This window comes from Leguminivora glycinivorella, chromosome Z, assembly GCF_023078275.1.
Source record: "Leguminivora glycinivorella isolate SPB_JAAS2020 chromosome Z, LegGlyc_1.1, whole genome shotgun sequence".
Taxonomy (NCBI): Eukaryota; Metazoa; Arthropoda; class Insecta; order Lepidoptera; family Tortricidae; genus Leguminivora; species Leguminivora glycinivorella.
Window position 1 is genome coordinate 6,986,519 of NC_062998.1, and position 22,901 is coordinate 7,009,419.

Here is a 22,901-nt window from a genome sequence, read left to right on the forward strand (position 1 = left end):
AATTACTTTACCCACTAGTGGATAAAATGCGGTTTTACCCGCTGGTATTAAAGGACAAAACACGTGTTTCCGAGCTAGTGAAGGAAAATAAATTTGTAGGCATCATCAGTGTAGTTATGATAGTGTTCAATAGGTGGCGCTAAAAAATCGAGGTACGATTCTTAGTATGAAGTATGTACTCGTATCCTATATAAAATTATAATCCTTATTTTACACTTTCCGTAACCTTTTTGTGTATCACCATAAAATTCAAATTAGAACCTCCCAGTGTCAGTAACGGAGCACAGAATTAACACATCAAAGAACCTGGAATTGACTCTCGATTATAATATCAAGTGTTTGAGGGAAACAACGTGCTTCGGGGCACTTTACCGCTCTTGTGTCGAAATGGAACCGGGCGATTTGAGTTTAAAATGGTACTTTCCGTGTTCGTTAGTTTTTAACCCCCGACCCAAAAACGACGGGGTATTATATAAGTTTGACCTGTCTGTCTGTCTGTGTGTGTCTGTCTGTGGCATCGTAGCTTCCGAATGGATGAACAGATTTTTTTTTTTTTTTTTAAAGCTGAGTTAGTCGGGAGTGTTCTTAGCCATGTTTCATGAAAATCAACCCAGTATGTTGCGTTCAGGGGTTTTTTCAAAATTTTAATTTTGTGGTTAGGTTATAATATTTATCGGTATGTTTCAAGTACGAAATCTTTGATGATTTTGTTTGTTAATAGTACATTACGATGCAAGTGCGGAAAAGAGGAAGGTCTAAACCAGTGACGATAAATAAAATTAAAACATGACCGAAGGGAGTGTTTTAAATCGACACGAGAGAAATTTCAACCTGACAAGAAATTAACTAGTGCGGGCAATAACCTAATCACAAAATTGAAATTTTGAAAAAAAAAAACCCTGACATAGTGGACCGATTTTCATGAAACATCGCCAGGAACACTCCCGACTAATTCAGCTTTCAAACAAAAACAACTAAATCTAAATCGGTTCATCCGTTCGGGAGCTACGATGCTACAGACAGACACACATAGACAGACAGACAGACACGTCATATTTATAACACCCCGTCGTTTTTGCGTCGGGGATTTAAAAACACCATCTGTACTGAAAAATATACAGACGGAACGCACGTAAACGGCAAAATATTCCTCAATCTACGTTAAAATGCCAGAAACCTCGTTTACTCATTTTGCGCGCTAAACTCAATAAAGTCCTTCGAAATTGCAAGTGGAATCTAAAGCTAGGAATACACTAGGGGACGATCAAGCGACATATATCGGAATAGTCGAGCGATTTCGCCTGAATGAGCTTGAATGTGTCGCACGTGTGCTTTTTATACGTCGCTGACGTACTTTTAATATTAATAATTACTTATAAAGTTTTTTTTTGCAAAAACTTCATTTTTGGCACGAGCTTTTATCGCCGACTGTACCTTTCTTTCAACAGTCACTGCTTTCCTAGACGTTTCTAAAAACCCCTTACTCGATGGGGATACGACGTTTCATAACAGAACTATGACCACCTTTCTGCTAGACCACCACCTTTCTGTAGACATTGTTAACCATTTTAACCAACACACTACAACTAAAATCTAAACTGCAAGACATAGTAGCGTAGTTAGTTACCCAGTAGCGTAGTTAGCTGGCTGAGCGCGCCAATCGAAACTAAACTACGTCCGATAAGTTGCGTCCAGATAGTGGCAATAAATCAGGTTCAAAATACGGCGGGAAATGCAGCGGCTGTCAGTTGCAACGTGGCCCGTACGACCGGTGCACTTATTTCTACGTACCTTGCACTAAACCGGATTAATCCCAATAAGGTCTAGTTACCCTTCGGCACAGTATAATCAAGAGTACTGTCGTTCAGTATTATGACCATTCCCGCTTTCCGCTTAAAGTGCCGCCCACCCCCTCTCGGTTACCTCACAGTTAGCGCCTGTCAATAACGCGAACAATCGACCTGTCATATCTCACTCATACAAGCACGGTGCCCGTTCACGTACACGAGCTTAGAATGTGTGCTAGGAACGCGCCTCTTCCATATATTTGATCGCCAGTGTCCGAGATGTGCCTTCGGGTTGTAAGGTCGGCAAACGCTTTGGTAAAACTGTCTACGCCAAATCTTGGGATTAGTTGTCAAAGCAGTGCCTGGGGTCCAGGCTCCCCCCAAGGCAAGTTGCACTACTAATCGTTATCGGCAAAGTCATCATCATCATCCTCCTTACGTTATCCCGGAATTCGCCACGGCTCGTGAGAGCCTGGGGTCCGCTTTCACAACTAATCCCAAGATTTGGCGTAGACAGTTTTACGAAAGTGTCTTTCATCTGGGGGCCCATTACTCGAAGCTACAAGTTACAATTTACAAGTGGTTGTCAATGTCTAATATGACAAGTTGGAAAGAGACTTCCGCTTGAAGAGTAACATGAGTCACGATTTCATTCAAGTTATAATCTATCTCTAAATAAGTGCTACTTTCTCGATATATGCATAGATCCTTTCATTTGCAGCTGTAGTTCAATCAATGAAGTCGTGACTCACGTTACTTTTAAGTGGATTCACCCAACATGGAGTTATACATATCTGTAGTTACTGGCTATGTGCGACTGCTGGAGGTGCAAATGAAGCTAAATATCGCAATAGTACATTAAGATTCACGTGCGAAAAATAGGACATTAGCAACACAAGGTAGTGTTTAAATCGACACGAGTCGCGAATTACCTATTCGCACGTGAATCGTGCAACGATTTTCAGTTCATATAGAGCAGTGCGGAAAAATTAAACTAATTTTACTACCTACATTAGACTTAAAGCACGGCGAACCAATTTGAATCGTAGACAACTGTAGAACCTTTTAACAGTAAAAGTCGAAGTGACTTCTATGACAAATACAGCACGGCGTCAATGAGACAGGGTTCTAGAATGACCGTATAAAAGCTGAAGAAATTGCGCACATATCACACACATAGCAAATAGGCCGGATACCGAATAGTTGCCGAATATTTACCACATCTATACACCCTGTTTTTATTGAATTCCTTTAACTTCGGCATATAGTTAGGTCCATTATAGGAAACCTGTTTCATACATTTCAATTAAATAAAAACACGGTGTAGAATACCTTCAAAAGTAATAACTGTAATGAGTAATGCTTAATTAGAGATAATTGTTATTTAAGTAAGCGTAAAAGTTAAAGTCCCTTTAAACAAATACACAAACATATTAATTTATCAATGTTTATATACGAACCACTGTATTATTTATAACTTTGTGCCATTTCTGATATTATCTACTTTTTTCTTTCCATATTTTATTTAGATAATATTGCATTTTACATGTAATATACAGAATGAAATTGAAATCGTGATCCGGATCATGTTTTTCTTTTTTTATCAACAATTGTATACTAAAACAAACAATGCAACAAAAAAGACGCAATACTTAATAGTTAGTGTTTTTTCAACGCACTTTAATAGAAAAAAGTTAAAGCTAGTTTCACTGTAACTTTATGGGACACTCTGTATATGCTCCATGTAGGTCACCAAGGCTCTTACGGGTGTCTAATGGAATATCTTATTAGATTAGATATAAATAAATAAATATAAATAAATAAATAAATATTATAGGACTCCATGTAGGTCACCAACAACGCTCTTACGGAAAACATGTCTAATGGAATATCTTATTAGATTAGATATCCCGGGGGACTGCATGCCTTGACATAGTGCGTGGATACAATACTAAATAATATATTATACCTATCTACATAATTATAAAATAAATTACTGTAGGAAATACACGATAAATAAGACACGGTGTAATATGAGGGAACCAAAAGATTTAAACTACGCATTTCTGAGGGCAAAATAAAGATAAAATGTTATTATGACTTCAAGCAATTTTCGACAAAAAAAATTTTTTTGTGTATTTTTTTTTTAGTTTTTTTTATATATATTTTCACATAAAAAGTAAATGTTATTCGTAAAACTGGCACTTAAAATAAAAGTTTACATCAAAAAAAAAATCTTTTTTGCAATTTAGTACTAGTTATTTTTTGACATCTATCAACGAGAATAGTTAGATTATGTCCGATAACGGCATCATCGTCATCAAAATAGCGTTTTGTTCTGAGAAATAATAGTAATTGTTATTTTTAAATGCTTATAACTCTGAGTCTGAAAGTAGTCGAAATCCAGAAAAGTTTATATGATCAAAATTATTCGGTTTCCTCATATTACACCGTGTATATGTAAAACATTTTCGGATTTTTTTATCTGTTTTCTTGTTATTCCGTAAGCATATCGCTCTAATCTAATGAGATGTTTCATGTTAAAGTTTATTGTCTTTGATTTTACGAAAAAACACTTGAAACATACATACATACATACATACAATCACGCCTGTATCCCATAAAGGGGTAGGCAGAACACATGAAACTACTAAAGCTTCAGTGCCACTCTTGGCAAATAAGGGGTTGAAAGAAACGAAACTGTGACATTGCAGTGACAGGTTGCCAGCCTCTCGCCTACGCCACAATTTAACCCATATCCCATAGTCGCCTTCTACGACACCCACGGGAAGAAAGGGGGTGGTGAAATTCTTAACCTGTCACCACACAGGTCACACTTGAAACTCGATAAAAAAATCAATACTATGAAAATATCTAATCCTGTACCTATACATATCTGTATGAGGTTAAATTAAATACGCAAAATGAAGACGTGTTTTCAAATCAGTAATGCCTATCTGAATATTTATTAAATACTTCGTACACATAGAAATTATGCCACGCAATTTGTTAAAAAGATGAAGTCGTGTGTGCGTGTTTTAGAAACGTAGAAGTTTTACCTACACTTACAATATTAATAGGATGAATGCCCTACTTAGCTAGTAATACAAAGCGAAGGGGTAACATTTCTAGGTCGCGCCCGACATTTACCCTCGCGTGCCAATATCCCTCTTCCCGTCCTCAAAATCCAATACAATAAAATGTCTACTCGCTTTTTTAATGTCATATCAATGAGTTGTAGAGAGATAAGGTGTCGTTATTGTGCGCTAGAAACTGTAGTAAGGGCGCGGACGGGCGCATGCGCGGCCAGAAGGCGCCCAAGGACACACGCCGCACCTCAGTCAACCGCGGAGCACCGTCGCGGCCGCCAGTCCCGGGCCCATGCCCCGCGATGCGAGTTGCCGCAGTGGCAGCGTAAGTGTGCCCACCGCATGCCGGACCCGGAGGCCCCGGCCCAGCCCGTGGCCCGCAGAGCCACCCTAAGCACCGAAGCCCCTCGCCTCCTGCGATTCAGTCTCGTAATTAGATTTGTCGTTCAATAAGCAAATGCTGATTTGATTGGCGAACGCTTTCGCTTCCAAATTCTCGCTTGCTCTTTCCTGTCCGTCTTAGGTTTATGTTTAGACGCTTTTTGTCGTGTCTTGAGGACTTACGTAACGGCCGAGTGCATCGCGATGCGATAGTCGCGGATCGTGTTGTGTAACGCCGGTGACATGACTTGCTGGGAGAGCGTAGGGCTGCTCGGGCCGTGCGCGCTCCTCGCTTCCTCGGAGGCAAGGGTGAGTGATCCAACCACGAGGCCCCGAACCTTTCTCACTTCCCTTCGACTTCCGCCACTTTCCGACCCGCCGAACCGCAAATCCAAAATCCCTTTTAAAAAGCTTGTTGTGACTGATCACTTGTTTATTAAACAAAACGATTACCGCAATAGTCACATTAACTAATGTGCTTTCCGGGAATCGCTCGTAAATTTACTAGTAAACAAGCATCTAAGAACAGTCGTGTCGCAGACTCGGACGCGGAGCGCGAGGCTCGCCGAGATGGTGTCGATAGTGCTTCTGACCACGGAGGAGGTGCTGCAGAGGAATGGCTTCTGGTACTGCCTGGACTCGCTATGGGCCACCGAGGAGATGGAGCCCTTCGAGGAGGTCAAACCCGAACACCTTTTCGTGAAACCGCTGTCCAGGGACTATTATTATGCTAAATATCCCGAAATACCGCGTAGCGAATCCGACGAGGAGAACTCCTTGTCAATAAGTGGATTTCAAAGTAAACATTATGAGTGGAAATCGAAGATATACATCAAAAAGCTGAGCGCTCGCCGAAAAAGCATGGATCAGTTGAACGCTAGTTCCGGATCGGACAGGAGATACAATGTGAGGCGGTCCACCTCGCTGGTACTTCGCAAGCCCTCGACCTACTCTCTAGATCGCAGTGTTAAGAACGATGACCGTGTCCGCAATTTTCTGGATCGATTACTCCAAAGCGCGCCCCCGCCTTCCTTACAAGACGAAATAACCACCAGAAACACCATCTACAACTCCATCTCGACTTTAGACAACTTCATGGATGTAGACATACCGGACTACGCAGACTTTGAGAACGAAGTCATGCAAAGCGACGACCGCCGCGCGCCTACCTCCACTCTCAAAAGGCCGAAACGCCGAGTCAGTTTCAACACGAACTCATTTAAAACCGAGTTTGAGAACTGCGAGTCGTGGTATGAAACTATATACGGAGTGTCGCAGCTCATGAATAGTTCGCGATCCTACAATGAGACTGTTAAACAAGAATCGTATCGGACGAATCAATCTGAAGACGATTGTAGTCGCCTGTCGTGGTCAGAGCTAGTGAGTGGCATCAGCTCGTCGCTGCTTCGCAAAGACTCCTTGTGTTCCGTAGAAGAGTTGCTAAGCTACTCTCATCACGCCGAGGGTAAACCTTTTGACGTGTCTTTGGAAGAAGACGAAGAGTTAGGTTATACGAAATTTGTGATCCATAAAATACATCAGACGTTAAACATCGACGAAGGAATGCCTGACTCGTCGCCGATGAAGGATTTGAGTGAAGAGGAAAGTGCTTGTGTGGAGAAGTCGTTCAATAAATCGGTTTACAGATTAGCGCCTATCGACGAATCGGTAAATTTGGATTTAAAATTGTCCTAGTTGAGCGACTGTTATACGCCTTGTTATATTAAGAAGTTTTTTTTACTCAGGTTTTCAAATACATAATAGGTTTTTAAACAAAGGCATATATTTATTAAATTATTACTTACCACTTAGGCGCGGCCTGTCAAACCTTAAAGGATTATATTATGAATAGCTCTTTAAATTATTCATTCTATCAAGTACTTAACGTCAAAGGAACATCTTGTTTATAAACGAAGGCCGCCCTTTAATAGCCTCGCTTTTGATATTTCTGTAGCGTCACGCAATCGTCGAGTTCAACCCCTGCCCTTACCACAGTCACTGAAAGGGTTAACATTGACATACTTTCTATACTCACTTTATAGTCCGTACGAACGATATGCTTAGGAATTTAATATGTAGACGTCAGCCTTTATGCCATTGTTATGGTTGACGATCGTAAGATACGGCAGATTGTGGAATTCCTAGAGATATATAATATTATGAAAAGTAAAATAATTTTCTCGTTTGGAGCCCAGTTTAAATACTACCGTCAACAAATCATTGACTTGACGCGACTTACTCTCAACCGTCACGTGACTTGTGGTAATTGTATAAATATTTGAGCGGCCAAGTTCGCTAATATACGGGGTCAAATAAAAAGGACAGTTTAAATTTTGCATACTTAGTGACTTTTGAGGTCATAATGAACAAGATTTGTTATGGGGTCAACAGTGTCAACACTGAAATCGCAAAAAAAAATCCCTGTTTCATACATTTCGTTTCGACTGTCATGGCGCCGCTCATTTCTATGGAATAGCCAATTATTTTTGGAGATTTCAACAGTGTTCCCATAATAAAAGTTGTTCATTATGACCTTAAAAGTCACTATGCAAAGTTAGAACGGTCCTTTTTATATCACCCTGTATGCTAATATCTAAACACAACCTGTATTTATAAATTTAATATTCTTGAGCACTTTCTACGCTCGCTTGGGGCAAGCCTAACACTGTATTAACTACGAATAAAGCACTGCTTTCCTTTCACGAATTTTTTCATTGCATACTCCTTATTGTCCTGGCTGGTGCGACTGCGTGACATTTTGCGTACCGAAAAAACGGTACGTGTAGATAACCTTACAACTTTCTTGGCTCTGGCGTGACACTGTCTAATAACTTGATATAAATTTGGTCTGCGAAATGTATAAAGCCTGTCCTGGGGGCCGATTTTTGAGTCTCACGCGTTCGAATTCAGAAAATTGTCACTGAAAATAATAGGCAAGTCACCGTTTTCAACCGGTATTTTAGTGACAGTGAGACTCAAAAATCGGCCCCCTGACCAGAAATATATGACTACGCGCCATGTTGCGGAATTTCATTAGAACTATTTTCTTCATAATGAACTGAACTGTCACGCCATACATCATAATAACAGCGCCCTCCTGACAATATAGTCATTTATTTCTAGGCAGGGTTTTAATTATGAATGAAGTATTATTATGTAGTCAGTGAATATGTCAGTTGTTATTGACGAGGCAATTGTGGTAAGGTTATTGGATGACTAGTTCGGGCGTTAATAATTAAGTCAGATGGCGAGTATTTGTGACCGTGCATGCCTTAAGAGTCTATGATGCATATAGAACATGGGCCCTTTACGCATAGAAAGTCATAAAATAAAAACTTTTCAACCGGTTGGATTACTGTAGTCCGAACTAGCCCTAAGAGAAATAATGCATTGCTTAATTTTGATTGGTGTTTTAATCAATAGTTGATATCTTGAATAGGCCCCCTGTTATCAAAGATGACTGCAGTTGCATTATCGCGTATATTTGTCGCTTCAGCTAGGATAATTCCTTACTTTACTTTATTTATATTAAAATGCTTTTTTAACTGTTTAGAATTTCACCTAGAAGCTTTTTTACAGGCTGGCCCAAAAGACGTTCACTAAAAAGTTTACTAATTTTTTTGTTATTTATTAAACTCGTATAATTCTATAACGAATAACAAAATCTTTGGTATACGTTAAGTTTGGGCTTTGCTGTAATGTATAATAGAAAGTTCTAGTTCAAAATACCGTAAAGTGGTATAAAGTTACGTAGATCGTAATAATAGCAGCTTCTTGCTTAGGGGCAAAAGTTGCCTTGATAATATGTCAGTTCCGAATCGTCATATTATTTTCAATTCAAAGGAATATAATCCATACTAATATTATAAATGGGAAAGTGTGTGTGTGTCTGTTTGTTTGTCCGTCTTTCACGGCAAAACGGAGCGACGAATTGACTTGATTTTTTAAGTGGAGATAATTGAAGGGATGGAGAGTGACATAGGCTACTTTTTGTCTCTTTCTAACGCGAGCGAAGCCGCGGGAAAAAGCTAGTATTGCTATAAATTAGTTATACAGTTATACAGACAGTTCACAGTTTGCTCAGCAATCGACCTTAAAGCAAGGAAAGGCTTAAAGCAGCAAGGATCTTAAAAGACAATTTATAACACAATATATTTTTAAACTAAAACCGAAATAAATTACATATGAAAGAAAAAGTGACCAAGTCCTCTGGTGCCTGAGGCTGGATTTATATACATAGTAGTGTGACTACTTTAAGACAGCACAAGTTGAAATATTTTCAATAGATTATAATTTAACTTGTGTTCATTAGTATTTATTCTGACGTGTATCATAGATTGTAGGATACCCTAGCATCATGGCATGGCATAATGAGTTTCCACTACTACAATATATTATTGAAAGCCAGTTAATCATTTAAAATTAATATAATTTTCATAAAGAGAGAGAAATGCGGTATCAGGATACTGATTGTCAGCTATACCTGTCTCTTTCAGTATATGGTATGCTTCATGAGAGTGTATATACATACCGTAGACGCGGTCCTAAACCTACTTAAAGACCCACGCGGTCCTAAGCGGCGTCTAAACTTAAAGTATCGAGCAAAGCCCGATGCTCGCGGTATTAAGCCGGGTGCCCTCGGCGCCCTCTAACTTAAAGTGTCGGGCGAAGCCCGACGCACGCGGTCCTAAGCCGGGCGCCGAAGGCGCCCTTTAACCTAAAGTGTCGGGCGAAGCCCGACGCACGCGATCCCAAGCCGGGCGCCGAAGGCGCCCTCTAACTTAAAGTATCGGGCGAAGCCCGACGCACGCGGTTCTAAGCCGGGCGCCCAAGGCGCCCTCTAACTTAAAGTGTCGGGCGAAGCCCGACGCACGCGGTCTTAAGCCGGGCGCCGAAGGCGCCCTCTAACTTAAAGTGTCGGGCGAAGCCCGATGCACGCGGTTCTAAGCCGGGCGCCCAAGGCGCCCTCTAACTTAAAGTGTCGGGCGAAGCCCGACGCACGCGGTCCTAAGCCGGGCGCCGAAGGCGCCCTCTAACTTTAAGTGTCGGGCAAAGTTAAGTCCGACGCACGCCGTCCTAAGCCGGGCGCCGAAGGCGCCCTCAAACTTAAAGTGTCTGGCGAAGCCCGACGCACGCGGCCTTAAGCCGGGCGCCGAAGGCGCACTCTAACTTAAAGTGTCGGGCGAAGCCCGACGCATGCGATCCCAAGCCGGGCGCCTTCGGCGCCCTCTAACTTAAAGTGTCGGGCGAAGCCCGACGCACGCGGTTCTAAGCCGGGCGCCTTCGGCGCCCTCTAACTTAAAGTGTCGGGCGAAGCCCGACGCACGCGGTCTTAAGCCAAGCGCCGAAGGCGCCCTCAAACTCAAAGTGTCGGGCGAAGCCCGACGCACGTGGTTTAAACCGGGTGCCGCCGGCGCCCTCTAACTTAAAGTGTTGGGCGAAGCCCAACGCACGCGGTCCTAAGCTGGGCGCCGAAGGCACCCTTTAACTTAAAGTGTCGGGCAAAGCCCGACGCACGCCGTCCTAAGCTGGGCGCCAAAGGCGCCCTATAACTTAAAGTGTTAGGCGAAGCCCGACGCACGTGGTCTAAGCCGCGCACGCGGTATTAAGTCGGGCGCCCTCGGCGCCCTCTAAATTAAAGTGTCGGGCGAAGCCCGACGCGCGCCGTCCTAAACCGGGCGCCGAAGGCGCCCTCTAACTTAAAGTTTCGGGCGAAGCCCGATGCACGCGGTCTTAAGCCGGGCGCCGAAGGCGCCCTCTAACTTAAAGTGTTGGGCGAAGCCCGACGCACGTTGTCTAAGCCGGGCGCCGAAGGCGCCCTCAAACTTAAAGTGTCGGGCGAAGCCCGACGCATGTAGTAATAAGCCCGGCGTCCTCGGCTCCTTTTAAGGTGTCGGGCGAAGCCCGACGCAGGCTTTCCTAAGCCGGGCGCCTTCAGCGCCCTCATACTTAATAAATAAAATAGTAACCCCAAAGTAAGTTAAATAAAAAATAAGTTCAAAAACTAAAACCCGACTACTATAAAATGTGCTCTTAAAAGTATGAAACAAGATAGAATTGTTTTATGAAATTATCATGCATGAAATACACAGCTGTGTATTCTTTTCAATACATAAACTCAATGTTATAATAAGTTTGTAAATTTTAGAAATACTTGCAGAGATTCAGAAGATGGCCGTGGTCGTATGCCACTTACCTTAAAGTTTATAATTGTGGCAAACGACCACGGTTATCTTCGGAATCTCTGCAAGTATTTCTAAAATTTACAAACTTATTATAACATTGAGTTTATGTATTGAAAAGAATACACAGCTGTGTATTTTTTTTTAAACTATTGGATAAATGAGGTAAAAATTGTCGTATATAAATTAACGTGACGTGCCAACTCCCTTGTTCCTAGTTTTACAACCCCTGTTTAAGTTTTGACCTAGTATAAATAAATACAAGATGCAAAATGAAACTGGGTCGATGTGGGAAAATATAAAAGCGAGTTTACTAATGGCCATTATAGAAACAGCTTTGACATCTTATTATATGTATACATGTTGCTGACATTTTTGACATAAATGGATTGTTAAAGTCCGTAGCTACACCCTCGTCAATGTGGTGTCTAGCCAGCAGTTTACATACTTTTTCAGTATATTTCGTAACGTCAGTTGACATATAAACTTTGTTTCGATATTCGTAAAACTTGGGTAGAAATGGATCGTGCAATTGTGTATAATTTTTTTTCAGTACAGTTGGTGCTTTTTTTACGCACTAGTGCGAGAAGCTGTTCATTTCTTGTCAGGTCGAAACTTCGGAGGGCCATCTGTACTGAAAAACGTCGTATGATACACGTGCGAAAAGGGAATTCGTAACTCGTGCCGATTTAAAAACACTCCTTTCGGTCGTGTTTTAATTTATCACCTGTACCTACTATTGTTTATTGAAATAACGGCTTTTATGCAGTAGTTTATTGCTTTAAATTATCAACAACCGCCAGGACGAAAAGAATAAGAACCTATTAAGATACGCCGTGGCCCCTTTTCCATATAAAGTCCCTATAGCTATACATTATGTAATACCAAAGGCATATATGTAACTCCGTATAGAGTATAGACGGATAAAGTCTAAGAAAAAAACGTATACCTCAAAACCATGGTAATTAAAAAGGTACGGTGACCAAGATGGCGTCAATGGCGGTACACCTTTGAGGAACGCTCGACTAGATGGCGCTATTAAAAATATTTGACATTTTAACACATATCAAACTAAGAATATGGGCCAAATTGTCAAAACTGAGGTTCAAAGTTTTAAGCCTGTGTCGAGAGATGGCAGTCTATGCACTGTGATTACACATTTTACTTTGACAGTAACTCTCTATAATACTCCTCTTTAGTAATACACAATGTACCTACAGCAACTGAAAATAATACAAATAGGTTCATAACATACTTACATATGAAGTTAGTATGTAAGTATGTTCCAAATAATTATAACCACAAAATGAAAATTAAAAAAAACCCCCGCCATAGTGGAACAATTTTCATTAAACATGGCTAAGAACACGCCCGACTAATTCAGCTTTCGAACAAAAAAAACTATATCAAAATCGGTTCATCACACACACAGACAGACACGTCAAACTTATAACACCCCATCGTTTATGCGTCGGGGATTAAAAACACACTTACGATTAACGAAATTGACAATAATTGTTACTATAAAAGTTTATATAATAATATTTATCAGGTTATTTGATTTACTTCATTACATACCTGTGTTTGTTCATTTTCATCCATGTCGTTAAAAGCCCGAAATTGTACAAAAAAATTCAGAAAATCTTCCAACTGGAACTGAAATATTCGCTTTCAATACAAGTTTCGCGGAATTCATGCTGGCCACAAAACTGGGGGCCGATTTTTGAATGTCGACCATTCGATTTCTTTACTTTTTTATGAATGGGCTTACTCTTGACCACAGACTAGCCAAAGGCAAAGACGTGAATATCGTTGAATAATGTCCTACCAGTACTTACTTACGGAGCGGAGCAGAAACTTGGATCTTTACAAAAGAAATCTTGCATAGGTTACAAGTAACCCAAAGAGCGATGGAAAGAAGAATGGTAGGAATCTCACTTAGGGATAGAAAAACAAAAAATGGCTTCAGGAAATTAGTAAACTCACTGATGTAACCAGACGAGCGGCGAAATTGAAGTGGAAGTGGGCTGGGCCGTGTGGCCCGAAAAGACGGTTCATGGTGCAAGAGGCTGTTGGAGTGGAGACTATTGCAATGGGAGTCACGCCCAGCCAGCTCAGGGAGGCCAAAAATGCGTTGGTGTGACGATATCAAGGGAACAGCTGGATTAAAGTGGATAGAAAGAGCCCAGAATAGTACGGAATGGCAAAAAATGAAGGAGGCCTACATCTCTAAGATTGAAAAACGCTAAAAAGAAGAAGATCGTTGAATAATATCTCCATTACTGACGACCGGTCTGGCCTAGCGTGTAGTGACCCTGCCTGCTAAGCCGCGGTCCCGGGTTCGAATCCTGGTAAGGGCATTTATTTGTGTGATGAGCACAGATATTTGTTCCTGAGTCATGAATGTTTTCTATGTATATAAGTTTGTATATTATATGTATCGTTGTCTGAATACCCACAACACAAGCCTTCTTGAGCTTACCGTGGGACTCGGTCAATCTGTGTAAGAACGTCCTATAATATTTATTTATTTTATTTATTTATTTATTACTAGCGATTTAAATTCTACTAACAGAATTGAAAACGTGTGGGCATACGATTAGATTTAAAAAAAAAATACTAGCCGTTCTTTTTAACCCCCGACGCAAAAAAAAAACGACGGGGTGTTATAAGTTTGACGTGTCTGTCTGTCTATCTGTGGCATCGTAGCTCCGGAACGGATGAACCGATTTAGTTTTCTTTTCTTCTTCTTCCTCGGTTCCTCATGGCTGAGGGTCGCGACCACATGAGGTCGTTATTTTTCGCACCAAAGCTCTCCACTCCGCACGGTCTTCTGCAGTCCTCATAATAGGCGCCTGTGTTAATCCCTGATCCCTGGCAGGCCTTCTTAACGCTGTCCACCCAGCGGGTCGGTGGATGGCCACTTCCCCGTCCTCCATCCACCATGCCAACCATAATGCGTTTCTCTAGGTTTTCCGGCTCCCGTCTGGCCACGTGTCCAAAGTAGTACAGGATTCGCTGGAGGCATATGACAGACAAGCGGACGTGAATTTTAAGTTTTCTTTTAGTCGGGAGTATTATTAGCCATGTTTGATGGAAATCGGTCTACCATGTCTGCCTGTCCGGTCTTTTTTTTTAAATTTAAAATGTTGTGGTTATCGTCAAAAAAAATTCGTCGTTTTCCACAGACTTTCGAACGGCGAATTCGTGCGTTCGAATATCAATAATCGGTCCCCTGGCGGAATCGTATGCGATCGGTATTAAAACGTGAAAATGTCCGTCAGAAAATGTTTGCATTCCCGTGAGCCACAGGCTGGGAGTAAAAAAAACATTCGCAATATGTCAATAAGCGAACTGGCTGCCTCGGGCGATTCTACCAATTGCAACCAACTATACGAGTGGTTTGATGTCTATTAAAATTTTGAAAAAACCCCCGACCGTGACATAGTGGACCGATTTTCATGAAACATGGCTAAGAACACTCCCGACTAACTCAGCTTTCAGACAAAAAAACTAAATCAAAATCGGTTCATCCGTTCGGGAGCTACGATGCCACAGACAGACACACACACAGACAGACAAACAGACAGACAGACAGACAGACAGACAGACAGACAGACGGACAGACAGACAGACACGTCAAACTTATAACACCCCTTCGTTTTTGCGTCGGGGGTTAAAAACTGTATTTAAGCATTCATTTTATTAATAGTACATTGTGTATTGCAAACTAGAAACACTTGGCGGAAATTGAATTGCAAACTCGAGTTATTAAACAGCCTCTCGTTCGTAATCTTTCAGCGGCATCACAATGTTTTTCATCAGTCCAGAGATAGGATTTTTGTGCGTCATCTCATACTAAAAGTCATTAAAATGACGTAAGTCTAGTGACTTGAATGACGAATGTCGAACGATGAAGAATGTCGCAAATCCGTCCGATCTCTGTTCATCATACTACCGAAGTAACAACCAAATTTTAAACTAAATGTATTGTAATACCTACGCTGACATTTAGAACATTCGTCCGCCATCTCGTAATTTGTCAAAAGTCAGGAAGGCCCCACCCAGGTATTCGATTTACCGCCCTACAGCGGTAAAATAGCTCATTACTTATCAGTGTGCAGGCATGTAATAATACTGTTTACGAGCGAGTGAAAAACACGTATCATGGCATATCACGTATCTTTAGAAGTGATATAGTTAAGAATAGTAAAAAAATAGAGGATAAATATTGGTCACGATGTTTACAGTTAAAAAGTAACTTTTTAGCCTTTTACATCTCCGATTTCAGTAATAAATATCCCACGGATTTTATTCTCTTTCCATCTTGTAGAAATAAAGGTGTAGGCTAAATACTACAACTAAGTATGTCTTTACTTTGCCGTCGCCCTGTACCAAAACGCAAATATTAAGTATATTTTCTCAAACATGGTATGAAATATTGATGTTATGTGCCTTATAATTGGCAGCGAAGTATGACGTTGCAGGTGCGGCTAGGACGATTGATAGATAATGGAATTTCATACAAACCTTGCAGGCCAAGGCCGGCAAAGTCCTCTTTTTTAATTTCCAAACACAGATAATTGTGACATAACATCCAGGTATTTAGCCAATTAAAAAAAAACTATAAGGGGCTTTATAGACGTGCCGACTGCAACTGGTACGGGCCCTAGACAATATTTGATTTTGGGTGCGTTTTCATACAAAAAAAATTTTTTTCGTTTTTTTTTTGATTTTTTTTTAACTTGTTTTTTTATAAGCGTATACGGGGCATCAAAGGGGAACGAAAATTCGATTATTTTTGCGCTACGACGCACCGTTTAGGAGATACACTAGATACAGCCATCCAAAGTTACTATTTTCAGTAGACTTTATTTATTTCATACCATGTTTGAGAAAAGCACTATACATACCTCAGCGGGAAATGGGGTTGCCCGCCTCAGAACTATCCGGCCTCGCATGTCTTTGGCCGGCAACCCCCTTTGTCCCGGCCTCTGTAGTAATGTACTATTTCAAGTCAAACCATAAAAATAAAATAAAAAAATAATAGCCGGATTTATAAGCTAGAAACATTGATTAACACAAAAGTCATTCACATTAAACCCGTGGAAAGCACCATCACTCAAAAGTTTATAAAGAGACACGTAAAAGTTTATAAATAACATGTTTAAAGACACTAACAGGTTGAACGCGATTAAATATCATTATTTTAAAAAATCCGATGTTTCGGCCAGGTTATACAGCCCGTGGTCACAGAAGACTGATGTCCCAGCACGTAGTGACTTTAAATATTTGTGCAAAACGCGAGAACTTGAAAGTGTAATAATCTAACATGTTTTATCTTTGTTGCAGCCTCCAGAGAACGAATTGCAGAAGAATTCGGACCGCGTTCTGTCGGAGCACGAACTGCGGGTCCAGAGGTCGTTGCAGAAGCTTAATGTGCCAGAATGGTGAGTACATATGATGCGTCTTTGGTACACTGTTTTGTGTCACCCTGTATGCAGGGGTTGACAATATGGTAAACATTTTACATATGACACCTGTTTTTGGTACAGTCAAGTGCAAAAATACGTATCGATTTTATCCGCTCAAAAATATGTACCGAGACCTTATTCCGCCGACATAAAGTGCTATGGGACATATTTTTGATAAGTTGTACGCACCCATATTTTTACACTTGACTGTACACTGTTTTGTGTCACCCTGTATGACGGGTTTAGAACATGGTATTTTTTTTTTAGATGAGGTTGGTGAGGTATGAAAAACTGTTTGTCTATATAAATATGGTGATTTTGTTATCTTTTTTATGTAGATTGTAGCCTTTTTGGGAATGCAGGCGTGAGTTTACGTATGGGACATTTTTGAAAACTCAGCAAAAAAACATTCAAAAACGAAACGTTACATTTTCTTATGATATTTTCACTAACGGCCCTTTTGGCGCTAGCAAAGTCGACTATGTTTCTTTTAGCCCCGGCCCCATGACCTTGTAGGTTTCCAGGTGCCGTAGCAAAATGGCATTTCTGCGACGCGAAACGAAAACGAAACGCCGTGAAATGTAGTCTGGCTCTGTCGCGCCAATACGCAAGAGCGATAGAGATAGATCTACGAGCGTTGCGTTTCGTGAGCGTTTGTGCATTCGGCTACGCACGCAGTTTTTAAACGCTTAAGTATATTCGTTCTTGTCGGTTAAAAACTCGTATCTCAAAGCCTCTTTTTTTTTTTTTTTTTTTACCACGTCGGTGGCAAACGGTATACGGCCCGCTTGATGGAAAGCGGTCACCGTAACCTATGGACGCCCGCAACTCAAGGGGTGTCACGTGCGCGTTGCCGACCCATTAGAAACTGGTACACTCCTTTTTTGAAGAACCCCATACTGTAGTTCATCGGGAATACCTCGACAGGGAGCTCATTCCACAGCCTCTGCGAATGAATGATGAATGTTGCATGTTTCTAATAATAGTCTTAAAGATCCTTTGTCCTTTGTCTTAAATTCACACATCCCGGATCTTATACCATTGTTATCCGTTAACATTTTAATCCGGATCTAGACTTCCCAGCGTTCCTAGGTATCCTGCGATTTATCTTATCCCGCCTTTAATTTAACTTCCTTCAGTTGTTTATTCCTGTAGTCTTATAGGTTAAGGTGTTTTTAGGGTTCCGTAGTCAACTAGGAACCCTTATAGTTTCGCCATGTCTGTCTGTCCGTCCGCCCGTCCGTCCGTCCGCGGATAATCTCAGTAACCGTTAGCACTAGAAAGCTGAAATTTGGTACCAATATGTATATCAATCACGCCAACAAAGTGCAAAAATAAAAAATGGAAAAAAAATGTTTTATTAGGGTACCCCCCCTACATGTAAAGTGGGGGCTGATTTTTTTTTCATTCCAACCCCAACGTGTGATATATTGTTGGATAGGTATTAAAAAAACCGGCCAAGTGCGAGTCGGACTCGCCCACCGAGGGTTCCGTACAAACTTTCAATGGTTAAAATAACCATACTACTCATACTCATATTCATTTATTCATTCAACGCCATTTTACACGTCAAGATTTGATTTAAAAAAATAATATTCATACAACAATAATACTTAGAGAATAAATAGACAGAAGATTGAAATTACAAAAAGTTAGGCAATATTCACATAAAAAATGCACAAAAATATTTTTCTAATTAGGTAATAAAAAAATTGTCATAAGTGTAGAACGGGTGCTCGACCAGCCATTTTTTTAAGCGATAGGTACTTAAAGTTCGACACACTAGGCGCTTCAACCACATATTGCGGCAATTTATTATAGACGGCAGGGTCCATCACATGTGTTAATTTTACCGTAAATTGGATTTCGCCAATTTACGGTCGATACCTACTAACTTTCCGGCATTTCGAATTTTGTACTTGGAATACATGTTGTTAGTTTTGTCACAGAATATATGTATAATAGTACAAGTACAGAAGGCTCACTCCTTTGATGTTCACAAAATGACGCTATTCTAAATTCTTACCTACATTAACAAACGGACCGCACGCGAGCAGCCAACATTGAATTTTTCCCCTCACTAGCTCGGAAACACGTGTTTTGTCCTTTAATACCAGCGGGTAAAAACGCATTTTATCCACTAGTGCTTTAAAATTGATAAAAGTAGGTGAATCTAGTAATAAAGATCATTTACCACCTGTGGAACTACTGGAAGCAGTGATAAAAGAAAATCTTGCAGTACAAAAGGCGGGCTCATGCTTTAAGGCATTCTCTACTATGTTGATCTTTCTTTTATGCGGGGGGCTTCGCCCCCCGAGCCCTCCTTTATATGCTCTTAAGGGTCTCAAGAAAACCCTATCCCAACTTATTTTAAATACTACGTTGATCTTTCTTTTATGCCCCCGCATTCGCCCTCGAGCCCCCTTATTCATGCTCTTCAGGGTCACAAGAAAACCCTATCCCAACTTACTTTAAATACTACGTTGATGTTTATTTTATGCGGAGGGCTTCGCCCCCGAGCCCCCTTTATTTCCTCTTAAGGGTCTCAAGAAAACCCTATCCCAACTTATTTTAAATACTATGTTGATCTTTTTTTTGTGGGGAGCTTCGCCCCCGAGCCCCTCTTTACTTGCTCTTAAGGGTCACAAGAAAACCCTATGCCAACTTATTTTAAATACTACGTTGATCTTTCTTTTTGCGGGGCTTCGCCCCCGAGCCCCCCCCCCTTATTTACTCTGAACGGTCACAAGAAAACCCTAACCCAACTTATTTTAAATACTACGTTGATCTTTCTTTTTTGCGGGGGCTTCGCCCCCGAGCCCCCCTTTATATCCTCTGGAGGGTCACAAGAAAACCTTAACCCAACTTATTTTAAATACTACGTTGATCAGTCTTTTTTGTGGGGGGCTTCGATCGCCCCTGAGCCCCCCTTTACTTGCTCTTAAGGGTCTCAAGAAAACCCTATCCCAACTTATTTTAAATACTACGTTGATCTTTTTTAAATACTACGTTGATCTTTTTAGTAGTTCCAGTTCATATCTTCCGGCTCCATCATCAGACCTTGAAACCTAATCGTAGTCAAAGTTCATTACAAGACTTCTCTAAGAAACCCAAAAACTACTATGATACGATGTTCTATCATGTAGTTCCAGTTCATATCTTCCGGCTCCATCATCAGACCTTGAAACCTAATCGTAGTCAAAGTTCATTACAAGACTTTTCTAAGAAACGCAAAAACAGCTATGATACGATGTTACATCATGTAGTTCCAGTTCATATCTTCCGGCTTCATCATCAGACCTTGAAACCTTATCGTAGACAAAGTTCATTTCAAGACTTTTCTAAGAAACCCAAAAACTGCCATGATACGATGTTCCATCATGTAGTTCCAGTTCATATCTTCCGGCTCCATCATCAGACCTTGAAACCTAATCGTAGTCAAAGTTCATTACAAGACTTTTCTAAGAAACCCAAAAACAGCTATGATACGATGTTCCATCATGTAGTTCCAGTTCATATCTTCCGGCTCCATCATCAGACCTTGAAACCTAATCGTAGTCAAAGTTCATTACAAGACTTTTCTAAGAAACCCAAAAACAGCTATGATACGATGTTCCATCATGTAGTTCCAGTTCATATCTTCCGGCTCCATCATCAGATCAGTTCAACAGTACCATATTATTGTACTGTCATCAGAACTACATACAGCTGCCAATTATCATTACGCTACGATCCTTGGAAGATGGTTAAATTAGCCTCCGTAGATTCCATTACATAGTTACATACACGACGACCTAATAAAAGCGTGTTAATATTAATATTAGCGCCATCTAGCTGAGCCCTTCTTCTGTGTGGTACTGAGGTAAGTACGTTTTATTCTTAGACTTTATCTGTCTATACGGAGTTATATATGTCTTTGACTAGAAGTATAGGTACTCTAATGAGTATTATTGTATTTAGCGCCGTCTCTCGGCAAAATTTAGTAATTTACGCGACTTGAGACTTGTGCGAACCTTTAGGCATGGAAAGTCACATGAAAAGTTGTCGAAACTAATAATAGGTGGCGCTGCATTTAAATTTCTTGACTGATAACTCTAATACTAAATTGAATATACTCTAAGGTAGAGCAGAGTCTAATACCTCCGCTTTACAAAAGACCGCAATCAAGTAGCACTAGACTTTACTCATTGTTGTGTTCCTGCCGGTGAGTAAGGCAGCCAGAGCTCAACGAGGGTGCGGTACTCCTTCCTTCCTTCCCCCTCCTTCCTTCGGTCCTTTGAGTCGTCGGCACCCAGGCCCCTTCTAAGTACAGGTTTGTACAAGTTTCTAATGAGTCGAGTCGGCAACGCACATGTGCCACTCCTTGAGTGGCAGGCGTCCATATGTAACAGTCACCGCTTTCCATCAGGCGGACCGTATGCATGTTTGCCACCTACGTGGTACAAAAAAAAACTCTCGACGAATTCACCTTAAACATTAAAAACTAAATCAAAATCGATTGATTCGTTTGGGAGCTATGATGCCAGACAGACATGTCAAGCGTCAAACCTATTATTATTATAATATTTTTGCGTTGGTGGTTAAAAACAAGAAACCTCCTTCAAAACTATAATAAAACACAACTTTCTATGAAAATCGGTAAAGTGCAAGTCGGATTTCGACATTTCCATACAAAAAGGTCATGAGCGCCTGACGACATGTGATGGCAACGTATACACTAGATTTGTACTTTAAAGATTTTGCGTATATTTTGGAAACTATAAGAGATAGAGCAAATAGACTTCAGATTTTGGTTGTCGGTGGCACAATTTTTTTGTTTTCGTATATATACACCATTTTTTGGACCTATTAGGGCAATATTATGGTCAGTGCAGTTCTAAACAGTCGTAAGCGCCTCTTTTTTAGTAGGAACTTAAGTCATTTTGGCAAATGCTTAAAATTTTTAACAATTTCTAAACAGAAATGAATTTCTTTCTACCTGTCCATGGCGCTCACAAAATTTCAAAACATTTAGTAAGTACTTGCAGCGGCAGTGAGTGAAAAATCTCAATTTGAGTTTTTTTCTCTTAACTCCGACTTACGCTTGACTGTAGATTTCTAATAGGTTTTCCTGTAATCTACAGGTAGAGGGCTATCTCGTGTATTTTTTTGAAAATTTTACGCTAAGTAGTTTCGGAGATAAGGGGGGGAATGGTCATTTTTTGCTTATTTTCTTAAATTACTTCTAAATTACCAAAATAAAAAATATAAAAAATATATATTTGAGATGCTTATAAAATGCTCTTTCATTTGATATGTAGCACAATATAGTTCTAATAACTTTGATTTTTAATTTTCAATTTTACCCCCAAAAGTGGCCCCTATGATTAAATTTCGTTTAATTTCATTTAATTATATTACATGTCCGTCTTTGGGCCACTTGTTTACATACGTGTGCCAAATTTCAAGTAAATCGGTCTAGTAGTTTCGGAGAAATCGGCTGTGACAGAGGGACAGACAGACACGCGAGTGATCCTATAAGGGTTCCGTTTTTCCTCTTTGAGGTACGGAACCCTAAAAATGAATAAGGGTTTACTAAGATCGTTTTTTGATAATATTAATATTTTCGGAAATAATCGCTCCTAAAGGAAAAAAAAGTGCGCCCCCCCCCCCCCCCCCCCCCCCTCTAACTTTTGAACCATATGTTTAAAAAATATGACAAAAATCACAAAATTAGAACTTTATAAATACTTTCTAGGAAAATTGTTTTGAACTTGATAGGTTCAGTAGTTTTTGAGAAAAATATGGAAAACTACGGAACCCTACACTGAGCGTGGCCCGACACGCTCTTGGCCGGTTTTTTAAAGATCTTGCAGCCTTGAGGGCCCTATAGAATACCAGTTTTTTTTAATTTATTTATTACAGAAAACACAATCACGATTTGAATCTTCGGCTAAACGGCACAGCAGTTTGTTGGCGAAAAGAGACACCCTTTTTACATATCGTCAC

General features: G+C 40.5%; 1 protein-coding gene across 1 annotated transcript in view; it reads left to right on the forward strand.

The window, feature by feature from the left end:
* The window catches only part of LOC125241531 (serine/arginine repetitive matrix protein 2), a 212,827-nt gene that overhangs the window by 144,778 nt on the left and 45,148 nt on the right, over window positions 1-22,901 (forward strand). The window contains exon 4 of the mRNA XM_048150058.1: window positions 16,792-16,889. Coding sequence (XP_048006015.1) covers window positions 16,792-16,889 — 98 coding nt within the window. The remainder of the gene's footprint in view (window positions 1-16,791; window positions 16,890-22,901) is intronic.